This window comes from Cetorhinus maximus, chromosome 5 (genome assembly GCF_964194155.1).
Source record: "Cetorhinus maximus chromosome 5, sCetMax3.hap1.1, whole genome shotgun sequence".
Classification (NCBI taxonomy): domain Eukaryota; kingdom Metazoa; phylum Chordata; class Chondrichthyes; order Lamniformes; family Cetorhinidae; genus Cetorhinus; species Cetorhinus maximus.
In genome coordinates, this window is record NC_135883.1 from 30,622,327 (window position 1) to 30,635,332 (window position 13,006).

General features: G+C 38.4%; 1 protein-coding gene across 5 annotated transcripts in view; it reads right to left on the bottom strand.

The window, feature by feature from the left end:
- Positions 1 to 13,006, bottom strand: part of LOC144680554 (kinase D-interacting substrate of 220 kDa-like) — a 184,260-nt gene that overhangs the window by 97,379 nt on the left and 73,875 nt on the right. For all 5 annotated transcript variants that reach the window (XM_078541658.1, XM_078541655.1, XM_078541657.1 and 2 more), the window contains 3 exons: positions 10,984 to 11,082; positions 3,997 to 4,194; positions 62 to 160 (listed from right to left, as the gene is read on the bottom strand). In XM_078541658.1, coding sequence (XP_078397784.1) covers positions 62 to 160; positions 3,997 to 4,194; positions 10,984 to 11,082 — 396 coding nt within the window. The remainder of the gene's footprint in view (positions 1 to 61; positions 161 to 3,996; positions 4,195 to 10,983; positions 11,083 to 13,006) is intronic.

Genomic DNA, 13,006 nt, shown 5'->3' on the forward strand with positions numbered 1-13,006 from the left:
TATTGAAATTAATCATCTCTGCACCTTTACTTGTCTTGTGATAAATTATGTTTAGACTTACCGTTCCCTTGATATCTATGTCTGCATATTTTTGCAGTAAAGCTCTCACAATCTCCACATGACCACCTTTAACAGCACCAATTAGGACAGTGTCACCACTCTGAAAAGAAAATGCACATGCACTATGATGGAAATATCTTCAATAAGCATAATTTCACAACAATGGGGAATTAAAAGGCAAAAAGGTAAGATTGAATATATCAGGATTCTAGCGTGAACACACAAACTAAAGTCAGATTAAGCAGTTTAAACCTAGTTTTGGAAAAACTGCTGCATACACTCTATCCAAGCCAATGATTTAATAGTTGCATTTTTAGTTACACAAGTTTTTTTCTCTGAGGGTTTTGAGTCTTTGGAACTCTCCTCCTCAAAAGGCGGTGGAAGCAGAGTCTTTTAATATTTTTAAGGCAGAGCTAGATAGATTCTTGATTAACAAAGGGGTAGGCAGGAATGTGGGGTTGTGGTTACATTCATATCAGCCATAATCTTATCGAATGGCAGAGCAGGCTCAAGGGGCTGAGTGGCCTACTCCTGTTCCCAATTCGTATGATCGTATACTCAACAATTCATGCTCATGAAAAAAATTAGCACTTAACCTCAACAATACTAAAGTGAAGAGGTGCTTCCCTACAAAGAGACAGGGAAAAAAGAAATCAAAGAGCTAGCCAACCCCAAAGATTTCTTGCAACAGGCTACTCAAAAGTACGAGCAAATGTCCAGCCAGAATGTTGGTAAGTGATAATGTGGCACAGGGAGAAAAAGATGAACAAGGAACCAAGACATTCCAAAATTACATTAAGATTACAACATCCCCTAGCAGACAATTTCATAACATCCTCTATTTTAATTCCTCTATCGTTGCTGGTTGTACCTTCAGCTGCCTGGGCCCACGCTCTTGAATTTCCTCCCTGGCTGTCTACCTGTCTCTCCTCCTTTAAGATGCTCCTTAAAACCAATCTCTTTTATCCATACTTTTGGCCATGTCTTCTCTAATATCTCCTTATATGGCTTGATGTCAAATTTTGCTGATAAAGCTCTTGTGAAGCAGCTTGAGGAACTTTATTAATTGAAGTGATATATAAATTCAAATTGTTGTAAATCCTGAAACTCTAAAATCTACAGGACTGAAGCATTGTTCAGTAGTTAAAAAAATCCAATCCTTTTGTTATGTACAAACAGTTCTTTGAGCTTCTAGGGAGATAACATTTTTGTATCAGCCTACAATTTTTATTTTAAATGCAAATGAAAATTTCAAAACAAGGTCACAATTGTGCATTATTTGCGAAATAACACACTTCAGTTCATTTTTTGACAACTGCGTTTTACGTGCTATTTTTTAGTTTGAGATTATTTGACAATCTTGCACAAAAAAGGGAAAAGATAAAACATTGTTTAACAAACTTTCAGCAACCAAAAATATATTGACTACAAGAATGTAGGAAGTACATGCTCTTAGCTTACTTAGCTCCTCTATCTGCGTAACATCTTTGTAAATGCATAGAATGTATAAATGGAGCTCATCAACTCTAACTAAATAATGGATCTACAATCAGGGGAAAGTCTGTCAACATTGTTTTTGCTGCTATGCAATGATCTGAATAAATTGCAAACAGTTCCATTCTAGGAGTTAGTTGCTTTCTGGGGATGGTTTTCGGCTTGGCGGTGATGTGGTGGAGTGGATCACCTGCCCTATGCAAAACCCGCCTGGTTTTCATCCTGTTGTTTGAGAATGGGATACGGTTGAAAATTACCCAGGTAAATTGAGTGCACTTAGCTTTTTTAATGAAGGAAACACTTTACTCTCTCTAAACACAATTCTTTTGCCCCTCCTGTTCTGAAGTTAGCAGTTTATATTCAACGCGATTCCAGGGGCTACAAAGCTCCCAGTACTTCATCCAAGTGTCCATACCCCACATATAAGTTAAGGCACAATGTGATTAAGCTATTCCGGCATCTAGAGAAATGTAGATATCCCTGTATTGTCCTTAGCTGAGTTTCATGCACCCACACTTTCCGCCAGGAGCAAAACAAAAATCTCAGATTTTTTCCCCTTTCTAGCCTTTACCTACAAGGTAGATGCTGCCTAGGCCATGGTGACAGAGGAGGAAACTAGGTCACTAACAGGGTTCAAAATTAATACTTAAAGCTGATAAGGCACCAGGACCGGATGAGATGCATCCAACAATATTGAAGGAAGTGAGAGTGGAAATTGCAGAGGCACTAGTAACAATCTTTCAATGTTTCCTGGATTCGGGGAGGTGCCGGAGGTCTGGATAATTGCAAACGTTGCGCCCTTGTTCAAAACATGCTGTAAAGAATCTGCCCTGCAATTAACTTCAGTGTTGGGGAATCTTTTGGAAACAATTATTCAGGATAGAATTAATAGTCGCATGGAAAAATTTGGATTGATTCGGAAGAGTCAGTATGGATTTGTTAAAGGAAAATCGTGTCTGACTAATTTGCTGGAGTTTTTTGAAGAGGTAACAGAGGGGTTGATGAGGGCAAGGCCATTGATGTGGTGTATATGGACTTCTAAAAGGCGGTCGATGCAGTGCCACACAACACACTTGTGAGGAAACTTATAGGTCATGGAATAAAAGGGACAGTAGCAACGTGGATATAAAATTGGCTGAGGGATAGGAAACAGAGAGTAATGATTAATGGGTATTTTTCGGGCTGGAAGATGATTTGTAGTGGAGTTCCCCAGGATTCGGTATTGGGGCCCTTGCTTTTCCTGATATATATAAATGATCTAGATCTTGGTGTGCAGGAAACAATTTCAAAGTTTGCGGATGACACAAAACTTGGGAGAATTGTAAACTCTGAGGAGGGCAGTGTAGAACTTCAAAAGGACATTGACACATTGGTGCAATGGGCAGATAGGTGGCAGATGAAGTTCAATGTGGAGAAGTGAGAGGTAATACACTTTGTTACAAAGAACATGGAGAGAGAGAGTATAAAATAAAGGATACTATTCTAAAGGGTGTGCAAGAGCAGAGAGACCTGGCTGTATATGTACATAAGTCATTACAGGGCTGGTAGAGAGAGCTGTTTCTAAATCATACAGTATTCTATGCTTCATTAATAGGGGCATAGAGTACAAGAGCAGGGAGGTTATGATGAACTTAGAAAAGACACTGGTTATACCTCCGCTGGAGTATTGTGTACAGTTCTGGGCGCCACACTATAGGAAGGATGTGAAGGCATTGCGAGAGAGTGCAGAAGAGGTTTATGAGAGTGGTGCCAGGGATGAGGAAGCTTCAGTTATGAGGAAAGATTGGAGAAGTTGGGACTGTTTTCCTTGGAGAGAAGACTGAGAGGAGACTTGATAGAAGTTTTCAAAATAATAAGGGGCCTGGACAGAGCAGATAGGGAGAAACTGTTCCCACTTCTAAATGGATCGAGAACCAGAGAGCAGTTTTGAAGTGCTTTGCAAAAGGAGCAAATGCGAAGTGAGAAAAAACTTCTTCACATGGCAAGTAGTTAGGGCTTGGAATGCACTGCCTGGGAGTGTGGTGGAGGCAGATTCAATTGAGGCATTCAAGAGGGCATTGGATGATTATTTAAATAAAAACAATGTGCAAGGTTACAGGGAAAAGGCAGGAGATTGGTACTAAGTTAAAATGCTCAGAGAGCCAGTGCAGACACAATGGGCCGAATGGCCTCCTTCTACACTGTAACAATTCTGTGATAACAATTATAAAAGGCACTCAAGGCTCTAAATTACCACCAAGACCATGAAGAGAATTTAAATGACGAGAAGTCTATATATAATAAAAATGCTAATTACAAACTTTTGGGAAATAAGCCAGCAAGATGCATACTTCTTCCATTGTTTAGAATTGCAAATTTTTGTTTGTGACAAAATGAACTGACATCGTTAACCTCAACAAGAATTCACTAAAACATAATACGAGAAAAGAAAAAAATACAAACCCTGTCAGGAATGTTGACATAAGTGCCAGCATCCAACAGATCCTGAACAATCTCAATGTGTCCTTCTTTGGCAGCAATCATCAAAGCTGTATTCCCATCTTTATCCGTCAGGTTGACGTTTGGATTGCAATTTAGCAACTCCTTCACTCCCTCAGTGTAGCCACCTTTGACTGCCACGATTAAAGCGGTCATAGAGTTCTACAAGATGTTGTGAAAAATTAGTGTTCATTTTAGGAATTAATACAAATAATGCTTTTCAAAATAGATGATACATGGTCTTCCTCTTAAGAAGTTATTTAGCATACCTACATATTAGCCTATTTCCTGTTGCATTGAGGACAGGGAATGAAGACCAAGTGTAGTATTCAGGTTAATCAGGGTAAGGAGATGAGAGATAATTGAACCAGGGTGTGCAAATAAATTTTTTAAAAAACCTGAGCCAAAGAAAGCTGTCAAAAGCCAGAGCAGAAGTTCCTTAAGACCTCTGCTAAGAGCTCCCAGGGTACACCTCCGCTACCCCCTTCAAGTTCCTTTCTCGGCTCTTCAAGTAGACTCCTCCTAAGCTGTGGTTACCTCTCAAAAGTGATTACGAACACAGTTGGGAGGTCAACAGAGCAGACAGAAGAAACTCCTCAACCTTAAACCCAACTGAGTTAAGGGATGTATGCAATAGGGACCCCGCACAAGGTGAGAAAAGGTACAAGGAATGGACTGGGAGTTAGAGCTGTGAGAAAATGAGTGGGATGCAACAAGTCACAAACAACAACAGAAACAATATGGTAGATACATCAGTCAACTAATTTGCAGTTAGTGTGACTGCAGGTTTGTGCATGCATGTATTGGAGAGGATGGCAGAATGCATGAGGTAAGGCTATACATAATTCATATTAGATTGGGCAAATCACACAAAAGTAGTTTGGAAGTCAAGTTCACAGAATGCTTTTCGGACAATTTCCTAGAACAATATGTTGTGGAACTGTCAGGGAAGAGATCATTTTCTATCTTGCCTTGTGTAATGCAACAGAGTTAATTAGAGGATCCCATATTATGAGATTACTAAGTAAGAGTGATCCTATGATGATTTCACACCGAGTCAGAGAGAAAAGTACACAAGTCTGAAACTGATGTATTAAGTTTAAATATAGGTATAGTTGCCAAAGTAAGATTGGGACATTAGATTAAAAGGGGAAACGTCAGATAAGCAACAGCAAACATTTAAATAAAGATTTCATAATTCTCAAATATACATTCCATTGAGAGAAAAAATGGGGAAAAGTGGCTAAAGGGGTTAAGAGCTAAATTAGATTAAAAGTAATTTATAACATTACCAAGAAGGATATCAAGCTTGAGGATTGGGGGAGTTTTAGAAACCAGCAAAAGATGACTAATGAATTTATAAAGAGGGAAAAAATAGAATGAGAATAAAGTAGCAAGAAATGCAAAAAAGACTAAGAAAAGTTCTACAAGTATATAAAAAGAGTTGCAAAAATAAACGTGGGTCCCTTAGGAGACTGAAACAAGAGAAATTATAACGGGGAATAAGGAAATGACAGGAACATTAAACAAATTTTGTATCCTTCTTCACAATAGAAGACAAAGGACATGCTAGAAATAGTGGGAACCAAGGGTTTATTGAGAGTGCAAACTTAGAAGTAATTAACGTTCATAAAGAAAAGGTACTAGAGAAATGAATGGGACAAAATGCCAACAAATCCCATGAACCTGATGGCCTACATCCTACAGTTCTAAAGAGGTGCCTGCAGAAATAGTGGATGCACTGCTTGTGGCCTTGCAAGATTCCCTAGATTCTGTAACATTTATAAGGTAGCAAATATAACACTATTATTCAAGAAAGACAGGGAAAGAGAAAACAAGGGACTACAGGTCAGTTAGCCTGACATGATTCATTGGGAAAATGCTGGAATCACTGATGACAGGGCACTTTGCCTCATTATATTATGATTTTCTGAATTAGTGTTGTTTTATGATTTGGAAACAGAGTTTGACAAATCTATTAAGAGTTTTTGAGAATATAACTAGTAGGATAGATAAAAGGGACCCAGTAGCCATAGTTTATTGGGGTTTTCAAAAGGCATTTGGCCTATGGGATTTGTAGTAATATATTAACATGGATAGAGGAATGAGTAAAGGGCAGAAAACAGTAGAAATAAATGGGTCATTTTCAGGCAGACTGTTACAATGGGGTGCCAAAAGGGTCAGTGACAGGGCCTCAGTATTTACAATATATATTAATGACTTAGATGAGGGACTGAGTGTAACGTATCCAGTTTGCTGACAATACAAAGTGAGGACGACAAAGTTTGCAAAGGTATATAGATATGTTTAAGTGAGTGGGCATAAAGGTGACAGATGGAGTAGAATGTGGGAAAATGGAAAGGTAATCATTTTGGTAGGGAGAATAGAAAAACAGAATTTTTTTTAAAAATTCTGAAAAACTATTAAATATTGGCAATGGGATTTTGATGCCCTTGCACATGAAATACAAAGTTAACATGCAGATACAGCATGCAAACCAGGCAAGGGGGTTAGAATATAAGAGTAAGGAAATTTTGCTGCTAATGTAAAAGGATTTGGTGAGACCAGGTCTGGAGCACTGTATATAGTCTTATCTTCACACCCATGGACGGATATACTTCCCTCAGAAGGGGTGCAACAAAGATTCACTAGGATTGATTCCTAGAATGAGAGAATTGTTTCATGAAGAGATAGAGTAGAATGGATCTAAACTCTCTGGAGTTGGTCTTACTGGAACATAAGATTTGGAGAGGGCTTGACAGGGTAAATATACAGAAGCTGTTTCCCTTGACTGGAGAGTCTAGACCTAGACACCATTGACTCAGGATATGGGGTTGGTCATTTAGGACCAAGATGAAGACAAATTTCTCCACTCAGAAGGCGCCGAACCTTTTGAATTCTCCACCCAGATAGCTGTGGATGCTCAGTCATGTTCAAGACTGAGATTGATAGATTTTTGGGCTCAAAGGGAATTAAACAATGTGGAGGAAAATCGGACAAGGAAGTGGGGTTGAGGTCAAAGATCCGCCATCACCTTACTGAACGGTGGAGAAGGGGCATATGGCTTACTCATACTTCTCATGACTAAAGTGACGGACTCGTGACCAAATTGAAAGTCAGCTAGGTGAGAAGTAACAGGTGGAGAGTGGCGGATGGAGTTGTTATTTGCTGAGATAAAACTTTAAAATATAAAAATAATTTGAAATGAATCAAGAAACAGGTTAGCAACCTTGGAAATGGATGAATAAGAAGCCAGAGGCAGGTAGGAATCTGATTTATCTTTTAAGCTGAGAGTGAGTCAGAAGTCTGAAAGACAGTAAGACTCCAAAAACAGAAAATTAATAAATTTATCATTTAAAAATAAATCGTGAATAAATTCCTTTCCTGCGTAATTTATATCGAGGCTACTTTCAAGGATGTGAGAGGTTGAGAACTCATTTAGGAGAATAATCTAAAGTAGAAAATTCAACACAGCTAGAACAAAAGCAGAAAGGGTAGAACTTGCAGGTCTAACACAAACCCTACTTTTAACCTGGCCCTTATCTCATTGAACATATAAAGCCAGAGAATCTAATTTATACAATGGCTAAACCTGCAGTGTAGGTTCAATGACTATCTTCCCAGATAACCCTTACACAATTTCTGTAGCTTCTATTCTTCCTAAAGGCTCTCAGCTTCACTCAGTTGATGGCATTCTCACCTCAGTCAGAAGGCTGCGAATTCAAACCCTACTCCAGGATTTGAACACATCATCTAGGTCAACAAACAGTTCAGTGCAGTACGGAGGCTGTTCTATATTACATGAGGTGCCATCTCTCAATTGAGATGTTAAAACATGGCCCTAGCTGCCTGTTCAGTTGTACCTAAAGGATCTCAGGGCATTACTTGAAGAGCAAGTTCTCTCCACATGCTAGCCAACCTCCCACCTCAAGCAAGTCCAAGAGCAGATTATCCAGTCCTTTATGTTCCCATATGTATGCTGATGACATCCAGCTTTACTTGGTTCATTACCTCCCTCAACCCTCCATTATCTACAGGATGTCAAGACAAGCTTGATAATTTAGAGTGGGTATGCAGAAATTTCCTCCAATTAAACATATGGAAGGGTGGCCAACTCCCCTCCCTAAAGGACATTAGTGAGCCAGTTGGGTTTTTAGGACAATTGATGATAGTTTCATGCTCACTATTACTGAGACTAGTTTTGGTACCCACCACAAACTCTAGCCATGACTTTATCCTTCTCCCTGGCAATTATGTGAGGCTGAACCATACTGTTTGTAACCTTGGTGTCACATTTGATGCCCAGATGCGATTCCAACCATATAAAAGTTGCCATCACTAAGACCACCTATTTCCAACTCCGTTGTATCGCCCATTGCTGCTTCAGCCTCAGCTCATCTGCTGTTATAACCCTCACCCATACTTCTACTCCCTCTAGACTTGATTGCTCCAATGCACTTCTGGCCAGCTTCCCGCATGCAACTCTCTGTAAACTTGAGGTCAGCCAAAACTCTGCTGCTTGCGTTCTAACCTACACGAAACTCTGTTCACCCATCACCCCTGTGCTCACTGATCTACACTGGCCCCTGATTAAGCCATGCCTCAATTTTAAAATTCTTATCTTTGTTTTGCAATACCTCCATACCTCCGCAATTTCCACCAGGCATACAACCTTCTGAGATATCTGTACCCTGCCAATTCTGGCTTCTTGTGCATCCACAATTTTAATCACTTCATCATTGCTGGCTGTGCCTTTGGCTGCCGAAGCCCTAAACTCTGGAATTCCTTTCCTGAACCCCTGCGCCTTTTAATTATACTAATAGATTTTCATTGCACTGCTCATGGACAAAGGATTTAAAATTGGTGTCTCAGTCTTCTTGTGTCATATTTAAATTCTTTCCGCATTATAAAGGTCTGGGCAAGTTTAAAACGCAGCAACTTAAGAGCCTGCAAGTAACTCATGCTTGAGTTCCTTCACATCACAACTATGAGGTTTCTTTAGCAACTTTCTTGCAGCATTGGATCCTTTACATAATCATAACTTATCTTTGCTCACTGACTAGTTTCCAGTCTTTAACAAAGATGTATAATGTTCTTCCACTTAAAATTCATGATTTTAATGTAAGAAAATGAATTGATAAGCTTAAAAATAACTACCCTTGTCTCCAATCTTCTAACTTCCCCACCTCTCCCCGAAACTGGTTGAAACTTTCCTCACCAAACCTGAATAAAGATACTATATTGAAAAATGTCAGAATCAGGCATTATTGGAAGTATGTGCAAATTTCTCAGTCAGAAAGCATTTTTTTAAAAAATCAATTGGGTACAGTAATTTATTCCCTGTAAATTATAAACAAATCCTTCACTCAAATGCCTCCTTAACAGACTAGACTAGGTAGATAATTTCAAAGCTGAAATCTTATGCAATCCACTTGAGAAAAGATTACTTAATTTGTATTCCGTCAAGATAAAGCCACATTTCGAGGGATGAAAAGATAGCCAAGACTATTGCTGTTGCCAGTTTTTGTTTGATTTTTCTTATATATTAGGTGGCATTATAAGGGTCCAAATAGAGATAATAGCAAATAGGACAAATTTTCAAAACAAATTCCAGTGGTTACTGGACTCCAGAAATATATGTGGAAAATTATGCCAGAGCAACAGCAGGCAAGTCATAGTCCCATAATTTGATGCATGTTGCAACAAACTTAGTTCAGTAGGAATAGTTAATTTCAAATTTGAACAAGGGACTGAGTACGAGGAGGGACTATGAAAGACTCCTATAGGCACAGACAAGGTGTGTAAAGCTTTGCTTTCTCTATTATGCAGGGACTGTTTCGATAAACACCTTGGTGGTGTACAGCAGCTACGCCTAACTCTCCCAGAAATAGCTTGCGTGAAGAACTATATTTACTGTTAAATATTATTTACATGTCTGTGTACCACACATTACAGAATAATGCTAATCAAACCCAGGTTAGTGTTTCTCAGCCAAAGAAAAGTCACTCTTTACTACACAAATACAGCTCAGTGACCAACTGGATGCCAACGGAAGAGGATTGAGACAGGTATCCCTCTTATAAATCAAGGAGAAAAGGGAAAGGGGGTAGTGGTCAGGTGATAAAGGAAAACAAAATTGAGGAGGGGGGAAGTGCATGAGCCTAAACATCTGAAAAAGAGATCAAGACTTGGGTAGACATTCATAACCACAAGCACAAAAACATTATAAACCTACAGTAGATAAGTTACCTGAATCCTTTAAAGAACAATTTTCAATGCCACAAACCACACAAAAGACAGGGAGAATCAACGAAAAACATTGCACTTGATATATCCAATAAAATTCATTTTGAATTCAATGAAGTACTCACTATTTTACTAGATCTGCCATACTGAATATTGCAATGTTTGCATTTTATCCCTTACTAAAGTTAATTGATAGATCTACATCAGAGCAACATATTACAAGGCCTCATAATATCAAGTCATGAACATCAAATCATTAGAGCTGTGCTACACCAAGTAATTCTTAATTTGGAAAAACACATTTAGCACTCATTTTCAACTCAAATTTATTAAGGGGCTATTTCAATAAGTACTTGCAAACTGAAAGATTCTTTTTGCCACACACAAAGTTCAAGTACGGCTCATTCTCTCGGTTCAGGTACCATGCCGAGAGGGTGTTGGAGACCACAGACCTCCATGTCAATCTTGCTCAAGAGTTGTGGATCAGCTTCGTTGATGGTATATTCAGTTTCCAAGGCTCTTTAGAAAGGTCATTCTTTGTCTACCACGATCTCTTTTACCATTGATCTTTGCCATCAGCACAGTTCATTATATTATCATAAATGTTAAATGCACAAAAATCTTTGTTTAATTCTCTACAAATACTTCAAAACTCATTTAAGCATATATTACATTTAGGAATAAAAAAATATTGGGAATACATACAGCTCCTTCTTGATCGACATCAGCACCCATTTCTAACAAATGCTTCACACACTGAAGGTGACCCTTTCTGGCAGCCCATATCAATGGAGTTGTTCCATACTGGAAAAAAGCAATATCAAAAGAAGTGTTTTGCAAAAATAATTTATCTTCTCATAATCTGCTACTTCTATAGGTTCTATGATTCACAGATGGGACAGCAGAAATATGGAAGCTTGCTCAACATTTGACAAGTTAAATTTGCAATAATCCTCAGTCCCAATTGTCCTGCCTCCCTGAAGTCATGATCAAATACAAGTCAATATAAATAACATAAACACAAGATTTGAAATAATTTATTGTACCATCGTATAAACAATCATGTGTGTTAGTTTCACAAATTCAATCATTGTCAATAACTTTAAAAAAAACCTCATTCCCACAATAATTTACTCAGTTTTGGCAGAAGTTCTATTAAGAGCAGTATTTTGCAAGAATTATTCTGGTACGACTTTGGCTACAATAAGCAATTGATATATCCAATAAAATTTTGAACTTAATGGAAGTGGAAAATAAATTAAGTATATTCAAAATTAAATCAGTTATCCACTAGTTTTCCACTCAACTTAAAAACATTGGCGCTTGCTTCTAGATTAAAATTATTAAAATAATTCATCTTCCATTTAAAGAAAACAATTATGTATAGTTCAGAATGACAGATTCATCACAATGAATACAGAAAAAGAATCACTAAACTTCATTCTGAATGTTTCACCCATAGCTACCTTTATATCACCAAAGCATGGTATCCTATCAATATATTAATACTAGGAGGAAAGATGCTCTATTTTCCTTTCAAGATGTTCTTCATTCTTCTAACTAAAGCCTCCTCCATATACTGCACCAGGTTGGTGAGCAAGGTCTCATTGGACTTTGGAAGATGTTATAAATTGTGATGCCTTTTGACCCGGAGGGAGTAACAGTTAGAAAAGTTTGTATTTACTTTAAAATATTTGGGGAATCTAATCGTTTCAAAAAACACTTGAAAAAGACTTTTAAGAGTTTACATCAATTGTAATGGGACCAATTATAATTTTTGGATAAGAATCATCACTGGTCTAAATGACCCAGCAATCCTTGACCAGGAAGCATTACCAACAGGAAGGAAGTTAAAATACAGAAGCCCTGTGGTACACAAAGAAGAATAGTGAAAGAGAAGGCAGTCAGCAAGCTGAGTCAGAGAGATGGATTCCTGAGCAGTTGGAAAGCACGTTTAGAATTGCTGCCGCTGTTTCTTTTACTTCCGTGCGACTGAATGCCCAGAATTGGCCATACCTTGTGAAAGTAAAGGCAGATCTGGCAGATCTACGCTACTAGGACCAATGGGAGCTGAGAGTTGAGAAGGTTCCAGAAAGAAGTGTGGCATTGTGTAGAAGATTGCACAGGCAGAATGCTGTTTATAAGGAAGCTGCTACCTGCAGAGAATCAGCTAAGTTCTTGAAGGAAAGGAACTGGAATTTGTCCCTTGGAAGATCTGAGCTTGGAAAAGCTGTGTGGCTGAAACTGGGGCTGTACAGGCAGAATGGAGTGCCTAGTAACTCCGTGACATAATTTTGACAAATTTATTAGAACACTTTGAGGATTTAACAAGCTGGGTGGATAAAGGGGAACCAGTAGATGTACTGATTTGGATTTTCAAAAGCCTTTCGATAAAGTGCCACATAAAAGGTTACTGCATAAGATAAGAGTTCATGGTGTTAAGGGTGATATATTAGCATGGGTAGAAGATTAGCTAACTGAAAACTACGTCTGGATAAATGGGTCATTTTCAGCTTGGGAATCTGAAACCAGTGGAGTGCCTCAGGAATCAGTGCAGAGCCTCAACTATTTACAATCTATATTAATGACTTGGATGAAGAGACCGACTATACTATAGCCAAATTTGCAGATGATGCAAAGATAGGTAGGAAAGCAAGTTGTAAGGATACAAAGAATCTGCAAAGAGATATAGATAGGTTATGTAAGTGGGCAAAAAATTGGCAGATGG